Genomic DNA, 25,703 nt, shown 5'->3' with positions numbered 1-25,703 from the left:
AAACTAGCAGAAGGTAGTATTGTTAACATTTACACGGATTCTAGGTACGCATTCGGTATATCGCATGATTTTGGTCCCATATGGAAGTCAAGAGGTTTCCTGACGGCAGCAGGACACCCCATAAAGAATACTGATGCGGTCCAGCAGTTAATTGATGCACTACAACTACCCAAAAAAGTAGCTGTCATAAAGGTAAGAGCACATACCAGACGCACCGAACAGGTGAGTAAAGGAAACGCGATGGCAGATGCAGCAGCAAAAACAGCAGCCTTTAAGCCGCAACAAGGGCCAACAGTACGTAAGTTAAGTGCCCCTAAAAAACCCTTTGTGTCGGAGGACATCTTATCCCAAATGCAGGCTCAGGCTCAAAAGGAGGAGGTTGATAAGTGGTTAAAGGAAGGTGCATGCCTGAATGGAGCAAATGGGGTATGGGGGAAAGGGACACGACGATGCCTTCCAAGGGCACTGTACCCAGCGGCTGCCCAGATACTACATGGGCCGACACACCAATCTAAAACGGCTGTGATGAGTGTGATGCAGAAACATTGGGTGGCACCAGGATTCTCCACCTGTATAGAAAGCCTGATACAAGGGTGCATGATATGTGCTACACATAATCAGGGTAGAGTAGTTAAAACACCACCCAAACACACCCCCTGGCCCCTCTATTCTTTCCAGAGACTGCAAATTGATTATATTCAGCTGCCAAAGTCAGGATCGTGGGAATATGTGTTGGTCTGTATTGATTTGTTCTCAGGATGGCCAGAGGCTTTCCCGATTGCCAAAGCCACAGCTGCGGCAACCGCAAAGAAACTGCTTGCGGAGGTGGTCTGCAGGTATGGGGTACCAGAGGTAATTGAGAGTGACAGAGGTACACACTTCACAGGTGAAATAATGAATGAAGTCATGTCAGCTCTAGGAATTCAACAAGCATTCCATACCCCGTATCACCCACAAAGTAGTGGTAAAGTGGAAAGACTGAATGGGACATTGAAATTAAAAATTCAGAAAGCCATGGCTGAGACAGGAAAACCATGGCCGAATTGTTTACCGCTTGCTCTGTTTTCAGTAAGATACACGCCCAATAAAAAGACTGGACTCTCTCCATATGAGATATTGTTTGGCAACGTACCCAGCCTAGGGTGTTTCTATCCGCAAGCATTAGAAATGAACAACCATGTGCTAAGTTCCTACGTGAGGGCTTTACACAAAAAGATTAAGCAAATACATGATAATGTCTTCAGTTCTCTTCCAGATCCAGATCAAGACTCTAGCAGCCATACGCTGCAACCTGGAGACTGGGTGGTTATTAAAAGACACGTGAGGAAAAGCCTAGATCCACGGTTTGACGGACCCTTTCAAGTTCTGCTGACCACAAGTACAGCCGTTAAGCTAGAGGGAAAAGAGACCTGGATCCACGCATCCCATTGCAAAAAGATACTAGGAGAACAAGCGGACAAAGAGTGATGACATTGTTTATACTTACCTGCATACTTACAACCACAGGTGCATGGACTAGGTTGAGCACCACAGATGGAGACGACAATAGATTCATTAAACACCATCTTGCTCTAATCGATGGACTAAAGGAGCAAAACCAGACCATTGCTAATTGTTGGATATGTACACATGCCCCTGTGACGTCCACTAGCATACCCTTTCTCGCTGTCCCAGTCTCATGGGAAGAGATAAACTTTTGGGTGAACTGTTCAGATACTTGGGCCAATAATGCCACACAGAGACTGTGGAATACCACTGTTGGGATTCCTGTAGTAGGATGGACAAAATTTCCATGGTGGCAAGGGAACCTGACGGGTCAAATAATTCCCAGGTTGTATTTAGCTTTTAAAGGAGGGGAGTGGGTACCTTGTAACAAAACAAAAATTACTGATCTAGGGAAAATACCTGAACAAGGATTAAAAATAAGTTTTAATGCCACTTCAGGAAGCAGTGATGCCTTTAAACCTTCCCTGTTGGAAAGATATCTACACACTTCTAATCGGGTGAATAATGTCTATTTTAAAAACGGGACAAAAGATACCTGTGCCAAAATACCTGGCAATCTACAGTGTAACGAAAGCTCAAGTTATCAGAAAGGTGCACCTACGTGTGGCAATCCTGATGCTGGCTATGGTTCCCCTATAGGTCAAGTGCCTGGGTGGTGTATGATGTCAAATGTTTCTAAGTTTGTTGATTTAGTTCACCGTTTAATACTGCAACATTCAGCACTATGGAATCTCCCCTCATCCATGTATTGGGTACTGGAGACAAGGCTTTCAAGTGGCTCCCAGTAGGAGTAACAGGAACTTGTACTTTAGCCAGATTGACACCCGCAACTTATATTGTTACTCCAGACCAGCTAGATCCTTTGTCTATCCCAAAACATACACTGTATAAGAGATCAGCAGACAATAAAGAAAGACCAAGTGGGAGACCCCATATAGTTCAAATGGGAGGGGTAAACAAATTTTTCAGTGCATTGTCTATATACCCTATGTTGACACAAATGTGGGATAAATTAGTAGAAGCTATGGACTATCTTGATGACCAGATTTGGGATATTTTAGAAATAGTTAACGGATCTCTTGCAGTACAGAATCAATTGATTATTGTCACGAACCAACATACCCTTGTACTAGATTATTTAACAGCGGCACAAGGAGGGATGTGCCAAATAATAGGGCCCGCATGCTGCCATTACATAGACAATTCTAGTGTACTGACGCTGAAGCATAAGTTAGAAGACGTTGTAAAATTAAGGAAGCTTTATGATGAGGCCAACCTCAAGAATCAGGATTCCTGGTGGGCAAACACCTTTTCCTTTCTAAATCCCGCAAATTGGTTTAAAGGTATCGGTGGGTGGTTGGCTGGTATAGTGCAAGCTATTTTTCAGGTTTTGCTAATATGTCTTGCGGTTTATTTGGTTTTTAAGTTTTTTCTAATGTGTATTCAGCGTTGTACTAAAAGAAAATATAGAAATTCATATTGATAAATGAAGGAACAAAAGGATGGAATGTTATAGCAGAAGATGAGGCCCCTCAAGTTCAAAGACCCCATCTATGCTATATAAGTCTAACAGTTACTTTACGTCAGAACAACAGCAGCTGAATGTTCCTTCCTTGTATCAATAATGTGTCCTTGCTAGAAGATAATGTGGCCTTGCTAGCCAGATGTAACGGGTCTGGGAGGCGGAACCTCTGAGCTACTATACAAGGGGGCGGTCCTTGTAAGGGAGCGGGTGGCGACCAGGGTAGACGGGCAGGCAGTCACAGCAGGTGACTGGGACAGTCTCTGAATGAACGGACAGGAGGTCACGGCAAGTGACCGGGGCAGTCTCTGGATGAACGGACAGGAGGTCACGGCAAGTGACCGGGGCAGTCTCTGGAAGAACGGGCAGGAGGTCACGGCAAGTGACCGGGGCAGTCTCTGGATGAACGGGCAGGAGGTCACGGCAAGTGACCGGGGCAGTCTCTGGGTAAAGGATTGGTACGGCCTGTGGCGGCAGATGATAGACGTGAGCTCCCAGGTGAGCAGGCGAGAGTCTCTGGATAAACGGGTGGTCACAGCATGTGACGGCGGAACCTCCAGGAAGACCAACAGACAGGTAGCAGATGAGCGCTCCCAGGTGAGCGGGCAGGAGTCTCTGGACAGGCGGGTGGTCACAGCACGTGACGGCAGAGCCTCCTGGTAGGCTAGCAGACAGGCAGCAGATGAGCGCTCCCAGGTGAGCGGGCAAGCTGGTCCTTAGACAGACTGACAGGAGTTGGAAGGCAGACCGTCGGACCTCAGGCAAGCAGGCAGGTAGAAGATGTGCGCTCCCAGGTGAGCGGGCAAGCTGGTCCTTAGACAGACTGACAGAAGTTGGAAGGCAGACCGTCGGACCTCAGGCTAGCAGGCAGGTAGCAGGATATCAGGCAGGAATTAGACAGCAGACTGGCAGGAATCTGGCAGGTATCTGGCAGGTAACTGGCAACGGGACCTGAAGGCTGAAGCAGAGTAGTGAACAGTGCTACAACATTGCTCGGGCACCTCCATTTTGGAGGAGGTGCCTTTTATATGGGAGGTCCTCCGGCAATTGGCCGGGGACTCCTTAGGACGGCGCACGCGGTCCCTTTCAGAGAGGGGGAGCGCGCGCGCGCGCGCCCTAAGCACGCTGCCGGGGAAGGAGCGCGTGCCGGAAGCAGCGGGGAGAGAAGCGCTGGAGGACGCCGCGCCAGGAGCGGGGAGGTGAGAGGGACGGCGTCTCTGCCTAGAACGGGGCAGAGACGCCGATGCTACAGTACCCCCCCCTTTAGGCCCCCTCTTTTTTTGGCCAGAAAGAAATTTCTCAAGGAGAAGCGGGGCGTTGATGTTCTCCCTGGGTTCCCAAGTTCTCTCCTCAGGACCAAACCCCTTCCAATCTACCAGAAAAAAGGTTTTTCCTCTTACCCTCTTGGAGGCCAGAATACTCTCTACCTCAAAGATGTCATCAGCGGAAACCGGAGCAGGAGGGGCACCTGGATTTTTGGAAAAAAAGTTAAAGACAACGGGTTTGAGGAGAGATACGTGGAAGGAGTTGGGGATCCGTAGGGTGGCCGGGAGTTTTAATTTGTAGGCCACAGGGTTAATTTGCCTGAGGACTTCGAAGGGGCCGATGAATCGAGGACCCAACTTGTAGGAGGGTACTTTGAGCCGCACATGTTTGGATGAGAGCCAAACCTTGTCTCCCGGACGGAATTGGGGCGGATCCAGACGTCTCTTATCAGCATATCTCTTCATCCGCTCAGAGGAGAGAAGAAGAGCGGACCTGGTGCTCTCTCAAATAGTAGAAAATTCGCTGACAAGAGACTCCGCAGCAGGGTTGTCCACAGAAACGGAGACAGGAAGTGGAATCCGGGGATGTTGGCCACCGACTATAAAGAACGGGGATTTGGAAGAGGACTCGCTCTCATGGTTGTTATAAGAGAACTCGGCCCATGGTAAGAGATCCACCCAGTCCGAGTGGTGAGCATCAACGAAGTGCCGGAGGTAGCTGGACAAGATCTGATTGATCCGCTCCACTTGACCATTGGACTGAGGGTGGTAAGCGGAGGAGAAATCCAGGGTAATGTCCAGCAGCTTACATGTGGCTCTCCAGAAGCGAGAGGTGAACTGAACCCCACGATCCGACACGATGTGGAGGGGCAGACCATGGAGACGGAAGATGTGGCGGATAAAGTCTTTAGCCAGCTCGGGTGCAGACGGAAGACCAGGCAGGGGAATGAAGTGGGCCATCTTAGAAAAACGGTCAGCGACAACCCAAATGACAGTACAACCGGCAGAAACTGGAAGGTCGGTGATAAAGTCCATAGCGATGTGTTGCCAAGGAGCAGCAGGTACGGGAAGGGGCAGGAGATGGCCGGCAGGTAGATGTCGGGGAACTTTGTTACGGGCACAGGATGAACAGGCCGCGACGAAGTCTACCACGTCCTTACGCAGGGTAGGCCACCAGTAATGCCGGGTAATAAGTTGGAAGGTCTTCTTTTGGCCAGCATGGCCAGCTAGTTTAGAAGAATGTCCCCAGCGAAGAACCCTCTCCCGTTCTGGCACAGCTACGAACGTCTTACCGGGTGGAAGACGAGTCAGATCCAAGGGGGCCACATTCATCACCTTGGAGGAGTCGATGATGTGCGTAGGTTCCTCCTCTTGATCGGAGGACAGGAAGGACCGGGACAAGGCATCAGCTTTGACGTTCTTGTCCGCCGGACGGAAATGAAGAATGAAGTCGAAGCGGGCAAAAAACAACGACCACCGGACCTGGCGAGGATTGAGTCTCTGGGCATTTTGGAGATATGCCAGGTTTTTGTGATCCGTGTAGATAATTACCGGGTAGAGAGCCCCTTCAAGCAGATAGTGCCACTCTCCCAGTGCCAATTTGATGGCTAGCAATTCCCGGTCTCCAATGGAGTAGTTGCGCTCCGACGAGGAGAAGATTTTGGAGAAGAAGCCGCACGTTACCATTCTCCCGGTAGAAGACTTCTGGGTGAGCACCGCTCCGGAGGAGGAGGCATCAACCTCCAGGTAGAATTGTTTATTACAGTCCGGACGATGCAGGACGGGAGCAGAGGCGAAGGCTTTCTTTAGGGAAAGGAAGGCCTCCTCGGCTTCAGGCGACCATGTCCTGGGGTTAGCCCCCTTACGGGTAAGTGCAGATATGGGAGCAGTCCGAGACGAGAAGTGTGGGATGAAAAGACGATAATAATTAGCGAAGCCCAGGAATCGCTGTATCGCCTTCAAACCTTCAGGACGAGGCCATTTTAGAACGGAAGAGAGCTTCTCGGGATCCATTTGCAGACCTGTTTGGGAGATGACATAGCCCAAGAACGGAAGGGAGGTCTGATCGAAGAGGCACTTCTCGTATTTGGCGTAAAGGTGGTTCTGCCGAAGCCTAAGCAGGACCTGACGACCATCCCTCCGGTGTGTGGGGAGATCCGGAGAGAAGACCAAGATATCGTCCAGGTATACCAGTATACCACTACGCAGGAGTACAGGAGGTCACGGAAGATGTCGTTGACTAGTTCCTGAAAGACCGCGGGAGCATTACAGAGACCGAAGGGCATCACAAGGTACTCGTAGTGACCGTCCCGGGTATTGAATGCCGTCTTCCACTCGTCTCCTTGACGGATACGGACCAGATTATACGCTCCTCGTAGATCCAGCTTGGAGAAGATCCTGGTGCCCTTGAGACGGTCAAACAATTCGGAGATGAGTGGCAGGGGATATTTGTTTTTTACCGTGATGAGATTGAGTCCTCTGTAGTCAATACAGGGACGTAGCGAGCCGTCTTTCTTTTTGACAAAGAAGAATCCGGCTCCAGCCGGGCAGGTAGATTTTCGGATAAATCCCCTAGCCAGATTCTCTTCAATGTACTCAGACATGGCTCGGGTCTCGGCTGCAGACAACGGGTAGATACGCCCACGGGGAGGAGTGGTGCCAGGTACCAGGTCGATCGGGCAATCGTATGGCCTATGGGGTGGCAACGTCTCAGCTTCCTTCTTACCGAAGACGTCCGCATAGGGCCAGTAGGGAGCCGGGAGACCAGGTAAGTTAGCTGGAGTAGGCTGAGGGCGAAGTGGACGGACCGGGACCAGGCAGGTCCTATGGCAGTCAGGACCCCATCGGAGTACTTCACCGGACCGCCAGTTCAATACGGGTTCATGTGTCTGGAGCCAAGGTAGACCTAGCAACAGGGAGTGAGAAAGTCCGGACAGCACATGGAATGAGATCTCCTCAGAGTGCAGCATTCCCACCTGCAGGGTTATGGGTTCGGTGACGAGCAGGATGGTCTCCGAGAGAAGTCTTCCATCCACGGAGGCGACTGACAATGGTTCAGCCAAGGACTTGGTGGGAATATGGTATCTCTCTACCAGAGACTGGGAGATGAGGTTTCCAGCAGCTCCAGAATCCAGATGGGCGAGTTCAAAGAGACGGTTTTCTCCCCAAGCAATAGAGACCGGTAAGGTCAGAGACGGAGAGGGCTTACTTTTGTCTAGGACGACCTCTCCGAGTGGTCCTAGACACTGGCGTTTCCCGGTTTTTCCGGGCAGGAACGGATGAAGTGCTTCATACTGCCACAATAGAAACAGCTTCCCTCGGCTCGGCGAGATTCTTGGCGAGAACCGACCATCTTGGTCTGGTCGACCTGCATAGGCTCAGGAGAGTGTAGCTGAGGAGAGACGGAGCGAGTGACGGGTTTCTGAAAAGTAGGAGCTAGACGTGGAACCCTCCTCTCACGGGTGACCTCTTTGGCACGCTCCTGGAACCGCAGGTCAATCCGGGTGGCAAGAGTTATAAGGTCATCGAGAGTGGTAGGAATGTCCCGACCGGCAAGTTCATCTTTAATACGGCCGGACAGACCCTCCCAGAAGACGGAAACCAGAGCGTCATTATCCCAGGCCAGCTCCGAGGCAAGGGTACGGAACCGTATGGCATATTGGCCCACGGTGAGACTTCCCTGACGGAGGCGTAGCAGAGATGATGCGGATGAGGTCTTCCGTCCGGGTTCGTCGAAGACTTTCCGGAAAGCCGTGAGAAAGGCAGGCAAGTCGGACACCAGGGGGTCTCCTCTCTCCCATAGAGGATTTAGCCAGGCCAGGGCCTCCCCGGTGAGATGGGACATGATGAAGGCAATTTTGGCCCGGTCGGAGTTAAACTGGTGAGACAGGAGTTCAAAGTGCAGGGTGCACTGATTTATGAAGCCCCGAGCCTGGGCGGAGTCGCCTCCGAAACGAGGAGGTGCAGAAAGCCAGGGTCCGGGGTAGGATACCATGTTATTAGTGGGCAGTGGAGCTGCCGGATTGCGAGTCATGGCACTGGCGGTGGTTGCAGGCAGAGCAGTCAGAGTGTCCAGGCGAGAATTGACATTCCGCAGGTGACCTAGGATGGACTCCTGTTGGGACCTCTGACGGGACAGTTCATGACACAGGTCCGAGAGCGAGGGAGCTTGGGTGCCACCGGGTTCCATGGCCCGAGCAAACTGTAACGGGTCTGGGAGGCGGAACCTCTGAGCTACTATACAAGGGGGCGGTCCTTGTAAGGGAGCGGGTGGCGACCAGGGTAGACGGGCAGGCAGTCACAGCAGGTGACTGGGACAGTCTCTGAATGAACGGACAGGAGGTCACGGCAAGTGACCGGGGCAGTCTCTGGATGAACGGGCAGGAGGTCACGGCAAGTGACCGGGGCAGTCTCTGGAAGAACGGGCAGGAGGTCACGGCAAGTGACCGGGGCAGTCTCTGGATGAACGGGCAGGAGGTCACGGCAAGTGACCGGGGCAGTCTCTGGGTAAAGGATTGGTACGACCTGTGGCGGCAGATGATAGACGTGAGCTCCCAGGTGAGCAGGCGAGAGTCTCTGGATAAACGGGTGGTCACAGCATGTGACGGCGGAACCTCCAGGAAGACCAACAGACAGGTAGCAGATGAGCGCTCCCAGGTGAGCGGGCAGGAGTCTCTGGACAGGCGGGTGGTCACAGCACGTGACGGCAGAGCCTCCTGGTAGGCTAGCAGACAGGCAGCAGATGAGCGCTCCCAGGTGAGCGGGCAAGCTGGTCCTTAGACAGACTGACAGGAGTTGGAAGGCAGACCGTCGGACCTCAGGCAAGCAGGCAGGTAGAAGATGTGCGCTCCCAGGTGAGCGGGCAAGCTGGTCCTTAGACAGACTGACAGAAGTTGGAAGGCAGACCGTCGGACCTCAGGCTAGCAGGCAGGTAGCAGGATATCAGGCAGGAATTAGACAGCAGACTGGCAGGAATCTGGCAGGTATCTGGCAGGTAACTGGCAACGGGACCTGAAGGCTGAAGCAGAGTAGTGAACAGTGCTACAACATTGCTCGGGCACCTCCATTTTGGAGGAGGTGCCTTTTATATGGGAGGTCCTCCGGCAATTGGCCGGGGACTCCTTAGGACGGCGCGCGCGGTCCCTTTCAGAGAGGGGGAGCGCGCGCGCGCTCTAAGCACACTGCCGGGGAAGGAGCGCGTGCCGGAAGCAGCGGGGAGAGAAGCGCTGGAGGACGTCGCGCCAGGAGCGGGGAGGTGAGAGGGACGGCGTCTCTGCCTAGAACGGGGCAGAGACGCCGATGCTACACCAGATATGTCTAATTAAATGTTTCAAAGCATACAGAAACTAGTTTTTTGCTTGCGCAGCTAAATTGTATAATCGAACCATATATGGTAAATCCGTTTCCTGCCTCCAGGGTGCATATAAACCCTATGCTTTGTAATAAAGTTAGAGCTTGTCGACACATACATCCTGTCCTGTGTCTCACTCTCTCCGATATCGTAATCCAAGGATAGAAGACCCAGAATGCAGTGACGTCAGTACCGTAATATGGAGTTTCACAATTATCCAAATACCATGGACTCCTGGAAAGAAAATCTGTGTAGTTCTGAGTCTTTTAATGACAAGACTGTTTCCCATTAAATGTGTGACCATTAAGCTTGTGTCTCCCTTCAAGAGACGAAATACAATAACCGCTTGTTTTCAAGACAAGTGCCTGTGACATTTGCAGCGAGTGTTTCGCACATAACTTGTCCATTTTTGCATTTTGCATGTTTTATTGTCACCCTTTACATAAAAATGTAACTTGTGATATCACAATTTAAGGGGTTAATCCCATCATTAAATATATATTGGTGGATAGAACTTGTAAAAATGAGCACTTTTGCAATTTACTGCTTATTAAAATTTTCCGCCGTTCTTAAGATATTAGCACTTTTCTTTTCAACATGTTGCTTAGGAGACCGACCACTGCTGTTGTCTAGATTGTAAGCGCTGCGCTGAAGCTTGGCCAAGATTAGGATGTAGCAGTTGTGAGGCAGTGACCGGGATCGTATATGAGGGACGTTATATATCCCCCAGAATGTGTACAGAGACCTAGTAAATCCATTGGAGTGCATTGCAGTCACAGACACACCTGCGGCTGCAATGCAGGAATGAAGGTGAGCATTGACCTGGTCAGGCTATCTGGCTAAGGCAGATTAGTAAAAACCCGGCAGGGCCTTCATTTCTTGGAGGAAGGTCACAAGAGGCAGTGGGGCGGCCTCCTCCCTCCAACCCGGGTTTTCCAGTGGCTCTTGCCACAGGTCCTTTAAAAACCCTGCACTAAGGATAAGTGTTGTTCAGTGTTGGGACCTGCTAGGAGCATAGCAGGAGAACTCGTCAGGACTGTGTATAGCTGAACCCACGCCTGGGAAGGCTCTGCACCTGTCAGGCTCTGAGCGGCCCGGTGCGGCCGTTACCCATGGCAACCATTATGTATGGACTTTCTGTTAACCCGGCTGCGAACCAGAGGACTTTCTGTTAACCCGTGAGTTGCTGAAATAAAAGCTGTTTATGTTGGACTTGCTTTGGTCACTGCCTCAGTTACTGCACGGTGTGAACACCGCCGCCTTACACAGTGCACTCCAGCTGGCCAAGATTAGGAAGTAGCAGTGCACTCCAGCTGGCCAAGATTAGGAAGTAGCAGTGCACTCCAGCTGACCAAGATTAGGAAGTAGCAGTGCACTTCAGCTGGCCAAGATTAGGAAATAGCAGTGCACTCCAGCTGGCCAAGATTAGGAAGTAGCAGTGCACTCCAGCTGGCCAAGATTAGGAAGTAGCAGTGCATTACAGCTGGGCAAGATTAGGAAGTAGCAGTGCACTCCAGCTGGGCAAGATTAGGAAGTAGCAGTGCACTCCAGCTGACCAAGATTAGAAAGTGGCAGTGCATTACAGCTGGGCAAGATTAGGAAGTAGCAGTGCACTCCAGCTGGGCTAGATTAGGACATAGCAGTGCACTCCAGCTGGGCTAGATTAGGACGTAGCAGTGCACTCCAGCTGGGCTAGATTAAGAAGTAGCAGTGCACTCCAGCTGGCCAAGGTTAGGAAGTAGCAGTGCTCTCCAGCTGGGCAAGATTAGGAAGTAGCAGTGCACTCCAGCTGGCCAAGGTTAGGAAGTAGCAGTGCTCTCCAGCACTGGCCAACTTCAAAAGAGTGCTTACAAGCACAACAGAAACGAGCTTGTAAGCGCTGCACATGTTCTGCCGTCTAGTAGCGGTGGTCGGTGTCCAAGGCAACTAGCTGTAAACAAAAAAAGAAAAGTGTTGATGTAATAAACAATAAATAAAATTTACAAGCACTATCCAACATGAAGTTGGGAAAAACCCTTTACAAGTTCATGATATTGATGTAGTGCAATATTTTAGGATTTAAAGTACTCACAGCAAGCAATGTCCAGAAGGGCGCAGTGTACGGATGGTACCCAGAGATTAGAGGAGCCTGTGTCAAACACCACAGTGAATTTCTGTGGAGGGGTCCCGATCCCAATTTCTCCATAGTACTGAGCCTAGAAGAAGTGACGGGATAGAAAATGGTGTAAATTCTAGTTTTCAAAACCTTATAAAAGAGGTGTCTATTTCACATGTTTCTGCATCTAGTACATTGTGGACAATGGAATGTTTATATAATAACCAACACTATATATTCGTTAGGACTTACATCCAAGTAGTTCTTCAGTGTCTCTGGTGTAGGACCTGCATTTGGTGGAAATCCAGAGTAATATTTTTTGTATCCTTCACTTCCAATTAGTTTTTCCACCTCTCCAGCAGCTTCAGAGAAAGTCCGACGGATGGAGGTGAACTTCGTTAATGGTATCCTGGGTAGAGATGAAAGGTAGAATTATTAGTTTAGAAACAGTGCATAGATGGTCATTATGGTATTTTTCTTGGCTGATGATTCAATAAACCATCCTAAGGAAGCATTTTCCTTCCTCCACTGTTTGTCTACAGTGCTGGGGGTAGATCAGAGTCAGGGACATGTTTTTGCAAGTGGATGGAAGCAACCTGGACTGGGCCCATTCTCTACAATGGTTTTATAGGAACCACATTGTCAGTATGGTATCTACGTTCTTACCTAGGAGAAAAACCTCAGATGTTGGTATTGTCCGCGCAAACACGCCTAAAGCCATAATCGAAGGAAAACAAATGTGTAATACCCATGTAGTAAAGGGGAATTAAAGGGAATCTGTCAGCAGATTTTTGCTACCCCGTGTGAGAGTAACATGATGTAAGGGCAGAGACCCTGATTCCAGCAATGTGTCACTTACTGGGCTTTTGATAAAACCACTGTTTTCTCTGATGCAGATCTAGCAATTCTATGAATGCAGAGCTCTGTATAACCCCACCCACACCACTGATTGGGAGCTTTCTGTATGCACTGTGCATAGGCAGAAGGATACCAATCAGTGGTGAGGGCAGGGTTATACAAAGTTCATGACTACCTGGCAGCAGGTTTACTTGTCCTCTAGTGATAATCTCCTGCTGATAAACCAGTGATTGTATCAAAACTGCAGCAAGCAGCCCAGTAAGTGACACATCGCTGGAATCAGGGTCCTTGTCTCTACATTATGCTGCTCTCAGATAAGGTGGTAGATTCCTTTTGAAGGGGTTGTCCAGCCTTAGAGCACATAAGTGTGCGGTGTCAGACGTCACTTGCGGGAGAGGCACTGATCTCTGCACACTGGGTATTCTGACACTGCACACTGATAGTGCGCTCTATTGCTGGCTCTTTATTGCTGATTTGAGCTAGTGAGAGAGTGCACTGTCATTGTGCACATCGCACAGGGACTAGCCCGGCCCCTGAAACGAGCATCATTGATGACGGTTTGTTTCAGGGAAGGGGCAGGTGCTGTGACTGTGACCGCAACCTCTGCCCCCTGATGACGCTTCGTTTGAGTATCCCAGCATGCACTCAAAAGAAGCATCATTAAACAGGAAGTAGGAAAAATAAGAAAGAGAAACAGTGTAGTTAGGGAGGGATAAGGAATTTTTAATTAAAGTATATTAGAAAATAGTTTAGGTTATGGCATTAAATAAATAGGGATTTAGGATGAAAATTTATTTGGATTTCGGACCACCCCTTTAAAATTTTGTATGATATACAGTACTGACCAAAAGTTTGGACACACCTTCTCATTTAAAGATTTTTCTGTATTTTCATGACTATGAAAATTGTACATTCACACTGAAGGCATCAAAACTATGAATTAACACATGTGGAATTATATACTTAACAAAAAAGTGTGAAACAGCTGAAAATATGTCTTATATTCTAGGTTCTTCAAAGTAGCCACCTTTTGCTTTGATGACTGCTTTGTACACTCTTGGCATTCTCTTGATGAGCTTCAAGAGGTAATCACCGGAAATGGTCTTCCAACAATCTTGAAGGAGTTCCCAGAGATGATTAGCACTTGTTGGCCCTTTTGCCTTCACTCTGCGGTCCAGCTCACCCCAAACCATCTCGATTGGGTTCAGGTCTGGTGACTGTGGAGGCCAGGTCATCTGGCATAGCACCCCATCACTCTCCTACTTGGTCAAATATCCCTTACATAGGCTGGAGGTGTGTTTGGGGTCATTGTCCTGTTGAAAAATAAATGATGGTCCAACTAAACGAAAACCGGATGGAATAGCATGCCGCTGCAAGATGCTGTGGTAGCCATGCTGGTTCAGTATGCCTTCAATTTTGAATAAATCCCCAACAGTGTCACTAGCAAAGCACCCCCACACCATCACACCTCCTCCTCTATGCTTCACGGTGGGAACCAGGCATGTAGAGTCCATCCGTTCACCTTTTCTGCTTCACACAAAGACACGGTGGTTGAAACCAAAGATCTCAAATTTTGACTCATCAGACCAAAGCACAGATTTCCACTGGTCTAATGTCCATTCCTTGTGTTCTTTAGCCCAAACAAGTGTCTTCTGCTTGTTGCCTGTCCTTAGCAGTGGTTTCCTAGCAGCTATTTTACCATGAAGGCCTGCTGTACAAAGTCTCCTCTTAACAGTTGTTGAAGAGATGTGTCTGCTGCTAGAACTCTGTGTGGCACTGACCTGGTCTCTAATCTGAGCTGCTGTTAACCTGCGATTTCTGAGGCTGGTGACTCGGATAAACTTATCCCCAGAAGCAGAGGTGACTCTTGGTCTTCCTTTCCTGGGGCGGTCCTCATGTGGGCCAGTTTCTTTGTAGCGCTTGATGGTTTTTGCAACTGCACTTGGGGACACATTCAAAGTTTGCCCAATTTTTCAGACTGACTGACCTTCATTTCTTAAAGTAATGATGGCCACTCGTTTTTCTTTACTTAGCTGCTTTTTTCTTGCCATAATACAAATTATACCAGTCTATTCAGTAGGACTATAAGCTGTGTATCGACCTGACTTCCGCACAACACAACTGATGGTCCCAACCCCATTTATAAGGCAAGAAATCTCACTTATTAAACCTGACAGGGCACACCTGTGAAGTGAAAACCATTTCCGGTGACTACCTCTTGAAGCTCATCAAGAGAATGCCGAGAGTGTGCAAAACAGTCATCAAAGCAAAAGGTGGCTACTTTTAAGAACATAGAATATAAAACATATTTTCAGTTGTTTCACACTTTTTTGCTAAGTATATAATTCCACATGTGTTAATTCATAGTTTTGATGCCTTCAGTGTGAATGTACAATTTTCATAGTCATGAAAATACAGAAAAATCTTTAAATGAGAAGGTGTGTCCAAACTTTTGGTCTGTATTGTACGTGTGTGAGGACAGAACCTTGTGTTTGTGAACTGATGTGATACAGTAGTATCTCACCAGTACTGCTGCTAGTCATAATAGACTGGATCAATACAACTAACATTAATAATGTATGTGATAACTTCCATATTACTGCTCAATGCTTCTTTTGTTGGGAGCCGGGACACTTCAAAATGTCCGTGATTAGCAAGTGAGCCAGCAGAGAAACCATTTCTTTATGTCTATTGATTGGCAATGAAGTATGCAGGTAGTTAATGCTTCTGATTTTTATATAAATGGTGTCATCTCACCATGAAGAAACAAATGTAGTCCAATAAATTCAATGTGATTCAAGCTGGAAATAAAGCTTTAAGAGTTAATCAAAGTATAGTCCATACAGTCCTCCATAAAGTATAATCCATACAGTCCTGCACAAAGTATAGTCCATACAGTCTGCCACAAAGCATAGTCCATACAGTCTTCCACAAGGTATAGTCTATACAGTCCTCCACAAAGTATAGCCCACACAGTCCTCTATAAAGCATAATCCATATGTGACACCCCAGGGGTCTGGTTGCCACAGTGATAGAGATATTACGTCTGAGAGCAGGTGGGAGGTCTCTTGGTCAGGAATCCTATGCATGCCACACCTCCTGCCCAGTCCTGGGAGGGGAAGAACTTCCCCTATATAAACCTAGGGCTGAGGCAGGGTTAGTGAATAGAGAAGAAGTAGAGACAGAGAAAAGAAGCAAATATAGGAACAGAACATCAGGAGCTCTGTGGGAGCAGTGTTACAAGGAGTCAGGGGCTGGCAGCTGCAGAGCTCGCCCTGACTGAGAAGATTTCTTACCGGACCCGGAGTCCGAGGCTGTGGGGACTAACTCCTACCCAGCAGCAGAATCCGTCAGGCAGGGGATTCCAGGTCCTCTGGCCCAGAAACCTGAAGGCACGGTCACACGCGTGGGACCAGCACCGCCATCGTGGAGCGGAAGCCATTAGAAGGCCCCGAGTCACCGGCCATACGGGTGAGCACCACACGGTACACTCAGGGACGTGGGCTACTTTTACCCGCCTCTAGCAAGGTAGCCAGAAGAGTACAGTTAGTTGGGAAGGCCTACAACTCCGCCTGGCCAGGGGAGATCCCATCTGCTCAAGGACTGACCAGGCCCCGATTGCTAGCAAGTACTCCGGGAGGGTCTATCTTTGTCACCAGTAAAGACCCTGAACTACACCGCATCGTCTCTGAGTGGTTCCTGCTACCCCCATCATCCACGTCGGCTGCCCTGAGGCCATACCCCTCCCGTTGGGGGTTATACCATCCACGCTGCACCATCCTTCCACCGGCCTCAGCGGTCTGCCCTGCAGCGGCAGCTCCATAGCTGCATTCAACGGGTGGCGTAGTCATCCACCATCTACTGCTAATAGACTGCCACTTAGTCTGACTCCCTGGGCACGGACCGGGTCATCGCCACGAGACTACTACCCCCATCTGATCCGGCTCCGGGTAGGCTCCCGCGTGCGCAACGCAGCGCGACTCAGGCCCAGGGGCGCATCAACTTTTGGCGTAGTCGGCAGGATTTCGTGCCCGCAACCACCGGGTACTGCGTGCCTGAAAAAGAGACTTTTAAAACTTACCATCCGTGAAGTTTTCCCGCCATCCGGCGCCATCTTCAGCCTTCTTCCCGCCATCCGTGAAGATTCCCGCCGTCCGGCGCCATCTTCAGCCTTCTTCCCGCCATCCGTGAGGTTTTCCCGCCATCCGGCGCCATCTTCAGCCTTCTTCCCGCCATCCGTGGAGTTTTCCCGCCGTTGGCCGCCATCTTGAAGACGCCGCGCGGGAAGAAGAGGGGCGTGGACTCCGAAAGCGCGCGAGAACTGAAGCCCCGCCTCACGTCCGGACGTTGCGTAAGGTCCTGGAAGGAGCCCAGCAGACGCCGACGTCACAGTAGCGCGACGGAAGGTCCTCAACCCTGACGATCCACTGCGGAGCCGCGGCCTACGGAAGAGGATCATCGCAAGGTAGGCCACGGTCCACTAGGGGGGAGAAGGATGTCGGATACGGAGGAGAGCTTCACCGCTCCAACCCCCGCCAGCGCCACCGCTGTTGCGGTCATGCCTTTCACCATGCCCTATATCCCGGGGGCAGCCTGGCTACCCCAGTACTCAGGGGAGTCACATACCCTGCAGGACTTTAGAGAAAAACTGGATAGCCTCTTCCAGGTGTACCCCCTCACAGAAGAGCAAAAAGTAAGCATCCTGGTGGCCCAATTAACCGGGGCAGCCCAAAGGGAGGTAAAGTCCTGGCCACCTGGGGGGAGGACTGTCGCAGGGATACTAACCCGGCTGAGGGATACCTTTGATACCCGCACCTCAGCCGAGATCAAGCTCAGATTCTACGGGTGCAAACAGCGGGCACATGAGAGTATAAGGGACTATGCATTAAACCTACAAGAAGCCCTGAGAGCCATTAAGCAGACCGACCCTGACGGCGTGGGAGACGAGGACAGGCTGTTAACTGAACAATTTATAGAGGGTTTATATTGCAATGCCCACCGAACCCAGTTGCGGGCAATGGCCTTACAGGACCCTCATCTGGGATTTGCACAGTTCAAGGACAGAGCCATCCGGGTGCTCCGAGAACCGGCACCAGGTGGCGTTGTGACCCACAGACGCCCCACTACCACTTACCACCAGGAGGCGGCGCCCTTGTCGGCAGGGCCTGTGGGAGCTGATGCGCAGGCTTTGAACAATGACTCGGCTCCAGACCTGCACCATCAGGTCCAAGAGCTAGCTAAAAGCGTTGCTGCGCTAACCCGAACTGTGCAGTCTTTACAGGTTTCCACTCCAGGGAAGCTCCAGCTGGCATCCGGACCGGAGGACATCCCGTGGCATCGACCAAGGAGGACCCCACCGGCCAGAGGAAGACCCAGCGACCGATACAACGAGGACGGACGACCCATCTGCCGCCGCTGTAATCAACCCGGACATATGGCAAGGTACTGTCCTTTAAACTGGCACAACCTAGGGTAGAGGGCCAACCCCTAGGAAAAAGATCATCAGGCCCATCGAACTGGCGCGACAAATATGTGGGAGGACGTCCAGTCTTGCCTGTGGTACTGGATGGCATTCCTATGAGTGCCCTACTGGACACCGGGTCACAGGTCACCACCATCCCGTACGTGCTCTTCAAGCAGTACTGGAATGACTCGGATATTACCCGCTACCCTGACGACGACTTGAGTATCATCGCCAGCAATGGTCAGCCCGTGCCACAGATCGGATTTAAAGAGGTGACCATTAAAATTGGTAGAGTTGAACTGGCAGCACAGGGACTGATCATTGTAGACATTGACAAACACGAGAGTCACCCAAAGATAACTCTAGGAACTAATGTAATTGAAAATTGTCTTGCAGAGGTGATTTTCCTTTTACAGCAGGTTGCCAAGACCGCCAGCTCCGGCGAGCAGCGAGTGCTCCAAAAAGAGATCCGGGCACTGATGCGACGGCAACAGGTGGAACTCTCCGGCGGTGAGATTGGTAGCGTGAGAATGTGTGACCCTTTCCCTATTGCCATGCCCCCAAAAAGTGAAATGATGATTTGGTGCCGGGCAGCTATTGGTCTGAGAGGTAGAGATTACCAGGCAATGGTAGAACCAGTTTACTCAGACAGTAGGCCCACCATCTTGACAGCACGGGGGGTGGTTAATGTACGCCATGGGAGGGTGCCCGTTCGCATAATCAATATCGGGAAGAGGGAAGTGTACCTGCCCCGGTATGCCACGCTAGCCAAATTATATACCATTAACCAAAATGCTATACAATCTGTAGAACCCTTGCCTCCATCTCACCCGGAGGAAGGTAACGGCTCTAAGAAAACAATGGAGGACTGGTGTCAGCAACTACATTTGGGTACTGACTCCACTCCCTCACACCAGAAACAGGGAGTCTATCGGGTGGTTCAAGAGTACGAGAGAGTGTTTAGTAAACACCCGTTAGACTTCGGGCGAGTCAAGGGGGTAGAACACCACATCCCCACGGGAGACCATCCTCCCATAAAAGAGAGGTATCGACCCGTACCCCCTGCACACTACCAACACGCCAAGGGGATGCTTAGAGACATGAAGGAGGCTGGGGTGATCAGGGATAGCTGTAGCCCCTGGGCAGCTCCACTAGTCTTAGTCAAAAAGAAAGACAACACCATGAGGATGTGTGTAGATTACCGGAAAATCAACCGTATCACACACAAGGATGCGTACCCCTTACCAAGGATAGAGGAGTCTTTGGCTGCTTTAAGATCTGCTAACTTCTTCTCTACCTTGGATCTCACTAGTGGGTACTGGCAGGTTCCTGTAGCAGAGGCGGACCGGGAGAAGACCGCATTCACCACCCCGATGGGACTTAGCGAATTTACCTGTATGCCGTTCGGACTCTGCAACGCACCAGGAACCTTCCAACGATTAATGGAGTGCTGTCTGGGCCACAGAAACTTCGAGACGGTCCTGTTGTACCTGGACGATGTCATCGTATATTCTAAGACTTATGAGGACCACCTGAAACACCTGGCGGAAGTGTTCGAAGCTCTGGCAAGCTACGGCCTAAAGGTGAAACCCTCCAAGTGTCACCTCCTGAAACGAAAGGTGCAGTACCTGGGACACCTGGTGAGCGCTGACGGAGTGGCTCCCGACCCTGATAAGATCACCGCAATTAAGGAATGGCCAAGTCCCTCCAGTGTAAAGGAAGTGCGGCAGTTCCTCGGGTTGGTAGGCTACTACCGCAGGTTCATCCCCGGTTTCACCAAAAAGGCAGCTCCTATGCAAGACCTCCTGATAGGCCAGTCCCGGAAGGCCAAGAACCAGAAGCCGCCCTTCAAATGGGAGAAGTTGGAAGAAGAGTCCTTCCGCCAGCTGAAGATGGCCCTCACGGGGGATGAAATCCTGGCGTACCCGGATTACAGCCAGCCCTTTATCCTCTACACCGACGCAAGTAACATCGGGCTAGGAGCCGTGCTGTCCCAGATCCAGCAGGGGAAAGAGCGAGTAATCGCTTACGCCAGCCGAAAACTGCGACCCACCGAAAGAAACCCTGAGAATTACAGCTCATTTAAGCTAGAGTTCCTGGCAGTGGTGTGGGCAGTCACCGAACGCTTTAAGCACTACCTCGCTTCTTCCCGGTTCGTCGTGTACACGGATAACAACCCGTTGACACACCTGGACACGGCAAGACTCAGTGCCCTAGAGCAGAGATGGATGGCCCGCCTGTCCAACTACGAGTTCACCATCAAATACCGGGCAGGACGCTCCAATACCAACGCGGACGCCCTGTCCAGGATGCCAAACCTACCGGACGTAGGAGAAGATCCAGAGGGACTGGAAGAAGTCGAACTCCCCGCGTTTCACCGTCATGGGACTATCCAGTATTCCCATCGGGTAAGGAGTAAGCAAGGCGCTACGCTTAACCCCTTACCTCACTACAACTGGGCGGAAACGCAGGACAGTGACCCTGCCGTCCGGCTGGTGAAGGAGATGCTGACTCGGCCAGAGGCTCGCCTTGACCCAGACGCTCCGGAGGAAGCCAAGCAACTGTGGGCAGAAAAGAGTAGACTGTTCCTTTACAAGGGGAAGTTGTGCCGCAGAATGGTTAACTCCCGGACGCATGAACTAATCTGGCAAGTAGTGGTGCCACGAAGAGACGCAGCCATGGTGATGGAGGCATACCACGACGGGGCTGGACACTTCGGATGGAAGAAGCTGGAGTTCCTGCTGCGCGAGCGGTTCCACTGGGTAGGCATGAGGGGAACCATCGAGAGGTGGTGCAGAGACTGTGGCCCGTGCAACCTAAGAAGGAAGGACCGTGCCAGCCAGAAGACTCCCCTGCAGTCCATCGTCACCCGGCAGCCGTTGGAACTGGTAGCCTTGGATCATGTAAAACTGACCCCAAGCAGAAGTGGCTACGTCTACGCACTAACCATCGTGGATCACTACTCCCGGTTCTTGGTTGTCGTCCCCGTCAAGGACTTAACAGCTCGAACAGCAGTTAGAGCCTTCCAGCAGCATTTCTGCCGTCCACACGGGTACCCGGACCAAGTGTTGACAGACCAGGGACCTGCCTTTGAAGCGGAGGTCTTCCAAGAATTCTGCACTCTGTATGGCTGCCGGAAGATAAGGACAACACCCTATCATCCGCAAACTAATGGACTTTGTGAGAAAATGAACCAGGTGGTAATGTATCTTCTGAAAACGTTGCCCCTGGAAGAACGCGGTCTGTGGCCTGAGAAGCTGCCCGATCTGGTGGACCTATACAACCACATCCCGGTAGGTTCCACCAACTGTACCCCGGCTTACCTAATGAGGGCGAGACCTGGTAAGTTACCTGTTGACCTGGAAATGGGAGTCCTGACACCCGAGGACACTTCACCAGAAGCAGACTGGGACACAGAGAGGCAGCAGCAGTACCGGAGAGTACAGGAGAGCGTGGAGCGAAGTCTCTGTCAGGCTAGGGAAAGACAAGAGAAAACTTACAACCAGTATGCTCCCGCTGTTCCCCTGGTACCCGGAGAGCAGGTCTTGAAGAGAAAAAAACGGCTCCACAAGTTGGACGACCAGTGGGAGAAGGACCCGTACACCGTACTGCCCTCAAGCCACGACAACCCAAAGGTCTGTACCATCAGTAAAGACGGAGGGGAAACCACAACCATTGTATCCCGGGATCACCTGAAGAAGTGTCCCGAACAGCTACGGAACCCTGAAGAGGAACAAGAAGACCCTCGACCCGTAGAGGAAAGGGAAGACATGGTTAGTACTGTGCTCGGAGACTTCCCTCGTTCTTGGACTCAAGTCAATGGCGCAGTTGTGGTACCCGTACTCACCTTCCTCCAACCAGCATCCCAAGCACCTACGGAGCGACAGGTAGAGCTGGAAGAGCAGCCGGTCCAGGAGGCAGAAGACTCCACACAAGCAGAACAGGAGGATCAACCCTCTGCTTATAGTGAGCCTGCCGTACCCCTAGTGAGCCAAAGAGCCGGTAGACAGCTGCCCAGTTTACCCTTGACAGCTCCTACACCCTGTAGTTCAGGGCTAGACAGTCAGCTCCGTAGGTCCACTAGGGCCACTAGAGGCCAGTTACCCGCACGTTGGAGGATTTGAAATGTATAAATTGTTTTATTTGTGGTTACCTGTTTTTCTTGTTGCTTGTGTATAATTATGTGTTTCTAGTTGTTTATAGGAGTCTTTGGTGGATTTACCGGGAATCCTTTGTACATAGTTGGAGCGTAACCCAGGACGGACTAAAGACTGTTAAGGACTCGGGGCAGGACAGACCCCTACCTGGTTACGTCTCCCTGTTTTGGTGAAATGGACACCTTGCTTTCTTCAAAGACTGCACCCGGTTACGGACATGCCGTGACCACCTTTATGTGTTTCTTTATTGTATTGTTATTGTTATACCTTGTTATGTTTTTCCAAAAATTTGTTTAGTCCCGGAGTACTAAATTTCACTAGGGGGGAATGTGACACCCCAGGGGTCTGGTTGCCACAGTGATAGAGATATTACGTCTGAGAGCAGGTGGGAGGTCTCTTGGTCAGGAATCCTATGCATGCCACACCTCCTGCCCAGTCCTGGGAGGGGAAGAACTTCCCCTATATAAACCTAGGGCTGAGGCAGGGTTAGTGAGTAGAGAAGAAGTAGAGACAGAGAAAAGAAGCAAATATAGGAACAGAACATCAGGAGCTCTGTGGGAGCAGTGTTACAAGGAGTCAGGGGCTGGCAGCTGCAGAGCTCGCCCTGACTGAGAAGATTTCTTACCGGACCCGGAGTCCGAGGCTGTGGGGACTAACTCCTACCCAGCAGCAGAATCCGTCAGGCAGGGGATTCCAGGTCCTCTGGCCCAGAAACCCGAAGGCACGGTCACACGCGTGGGACCAGCACCGCCATCGTGGAGCGGAAGCCATTAGAAGGCCCCGAGTCACCGGCCATACGGGTGAGCACCACACGGTACACTCAGGGACGTGGGCTACTTTTACCCGCCTCTAGCAAGGTAGCCAGAAGAGTACAGTTAGTTGGGAAGGCCTACAACTCCGCCTGGCCAGGGGAGATCCCATCTGCTCAAGGACTGACCAGGCCCCGATTGCTAGCAAGTACTCCGGGAGGGTCTATCTTTGTCACCAGTAAAGACCCTGAACTACACCGCATCGTCTCTGAGTGGTTCCTGCTACCCCCATCATCCACGTCGGCTGCCCTGAGGCCATACCCCTCCCGTTGGGGGTTATACCATCCACGCTGCACCATCCTTCCACCGGCCTCAGCGGTCTGCCCTGCAGCGGCAGCTCCATAGCTGCATTCAACGGGTGGCGTAGTCATCCACCATCTACTGCTAATAGACTGCCACTTAGTCTGACTCCCTGGGCACGGACCGGGTCATCGCCACGAGACTACTACCCCCATCTGATCCGGCTCCGGGTAGGCTCCCGCGTGCGCAACGCAGCGCGACTCAGGCCCAGGGGCGCGTCACATACAGTCCTCCACAATGCATAGTCCATACAGTCCTCCACAAAGCATAGTCCATACAGTCTTCCACAAAGTATAGTCTATACTGGCCTCCACAAAGTATAGTCCATACAGTCCTCCATAAAGTATAGTCCATACAGTCCTGCACAAAGTATAGTCCATACAGTCTGCCACAAAGCATAGTCCATACAGTCTTCCACAAGGTATAGTCTATACAGTCCTCCACAAAGTATAGCCCATACAGTCCTCTATAAAGCATAATCCATACAGTCCTCCACAAAGCATAGTCCATACAGTCCTCCACAAAGCATAGTCCATACAGTCTTCCACAAAGTATAGTCTATACAGGCCTCCACAAAGCATAGTCCATACAGTCCTCCACAAAGTATAGTCCATACAGTCCTCCACAAAGCATAGTCCATACAGTCCTCCACAAAGCATAGTCCATACAGTCTTCCACAAAGTATAGTCTATACAGTCCTCCACAAAGTATAGTCTATTCAGGCCTCCACAAAGTATAATCCATCTAGTCCTCCACAAAGTATAGTCCATACAGTCCTCCACAAAGCATAGTCCATACAGTCCTCCACAAAGCATAGTCCATACAGTCCTCCACAAAGTATAGTCCATTCAGTCCGCCACAAAGTATAGTCCATACAGTCCTCCACAAAGCATAGTCCATTCAGTCCTACACAAAGTATAGTCCATTCAGTCCTCCACCAAGTATAGTCCATACAGTCCCCCACAAAACATAGTCCATACAGTCCTCCACAAAGCATAGTCCATACAGTCCTCCACAAATCATAGTCCACTAAGTCCTCCACAATGCATAGTCCATACAGTCCTCCACAAAGTATAGTCCATACAGTCCTCCACAAAGTATAGTCCATACAGTTTTCCACAAAGTATAGTCCATACAGTACTCCACAAAGCATAGTCCATACAGTCCTAGACAAAGCATAGTCCATACAGTCCTCCACAAAGCATAGTCCATACTGTCCTCCACAAAGCATAGTCCATACAGTCCTCCACAAAGCATAGTCCATACAGTCCTCCACAAAGCATAGTCCATACAGTCTTCCACAAAGTATAGTCTATACAGTCCTCCACAAAGTATAGTCTATTCAGGCCTCCACAAAGTATAATCCATCTAGTCCTCCACAAAGTATAGTCCATACAGTCCTCCACAAAGCATAGTCCATACAGTCCTCCACAAAGCATAGTCCATACAGTCCTCCACAAAGTATAGTCCATTCAGTCCTCCACAAAGTATAGTCCATACAGTCCTCCACAAAGCATAGTCCATTCAGTCCTACACAAAGTATAGTCCATTCAGTCCTCCACCAAGTATAGTCCATACAGTCCCCCACAAAACATAGTCCATACAGTCCTCCACAAAGCATAGTCCATACAGTCCTCCACAAATCATAGTCCACTCAGTCCTCCACAATGCATAGTCCATACAGTCCTCCACAAAGTATAGTCCATACAGTCCTCCACAAAGTATAGTCCATACAGTTTTCCACAAAGTATAGTCCATACAGTACTCCACAAAGCATAGTCCATACAGTCCTAGACAAAGCATAGTCCATACAGTCCTCCACAAAGCATAGTCCATACTGTCCTCCACAAAGCATAGTCCATACAGTCCTAGCCAAAGCACAGTCCATGTGGAGGAGCCACTGTTATAGAGCTGACGTGGTCACACCTGTGTAATATTTTGGGGGGATCACCCCTTTCTCAGGCATGCTTGTACTCATCTTTAAAAGTCAGGAACAAGTTAGAAATTTGCCAAATTTCCAGAGTAAAGTCTCCGCCAGTCCCATAAACAATGGAAAGAACAATATTATGCAAGTTCTACCATTGCCCAACTCAGACGGGATTTACAGAGCCTTGTACTCTGGATCAGTGGGTGCTCCAAAAGTGAGACCCTCAGCGGTCAGCAAGTATGACATATCCAATGGATGGGTGATTAGTTCCTATCTCGGCACAATTTTTTAAAATTGCAGCATGAGCTGTAGCCCATAGTTGCATTCACATTTTTCCAGTTATTGAAAGCAGTTAACGTTCTTGTTGATAAACGCCCTCCAAAAAGTTTAGCGGAGCTTCTGTAATTCAGGTGAACACTTACTTTTTCTTAGATCTTTGGGCTATGCAGT

General features: G+C 50.4%; 1 protein-coding gene across 1 annotated transcript in view; it reads right to left on the bottom strand.

Annotated features, from left to right (window-relative positions):
- The window catches only part of LOC141174098 (cathepsin D-like), a 42,879-nt gene that overhangs the window by 14,742 nt on the left and 2,434 nt on the right, over nt 1–25,703 (bottom strand). The window contains exons 2-3 of the mRNA XM_073658761.1: nt 11,991–12,147; nt 11,715–11,838 (exon numbers count right to left, since the gene is read on the bottom strand). Coding sequence (XP_073514862.1) covers nt 11,715–11,838; nt 11,991–12,147 — 281 coding nt within the window. The remainder of the gene's footprint in view (nt 1–11,714; nt 11,839–11,990; nt 12,148–25,703) is intronic.

The sequence above is a fragment of the Phyllobates terribilis genome, unplaced genomic scaffold (assembly GCF_046119375.1).
Source record: "Phyllobates terribilis strain yellow unplaced genomic scaffold, ASM4611937v1 Scaffold_13__5_contigs__length_258822181, whole genome shotgun sequence".
NCBI lineage: Eukaryota > Metazoa > Chordata > Amphibia > Anura > Dendrobatidae > Phyllobates > Phyllobates terribilis.
The sequence above is the reverse complement of the archived record's forward strand: the minus strand, read 5'-3'. Positions and strand labels throughout refer to the sequence as shown.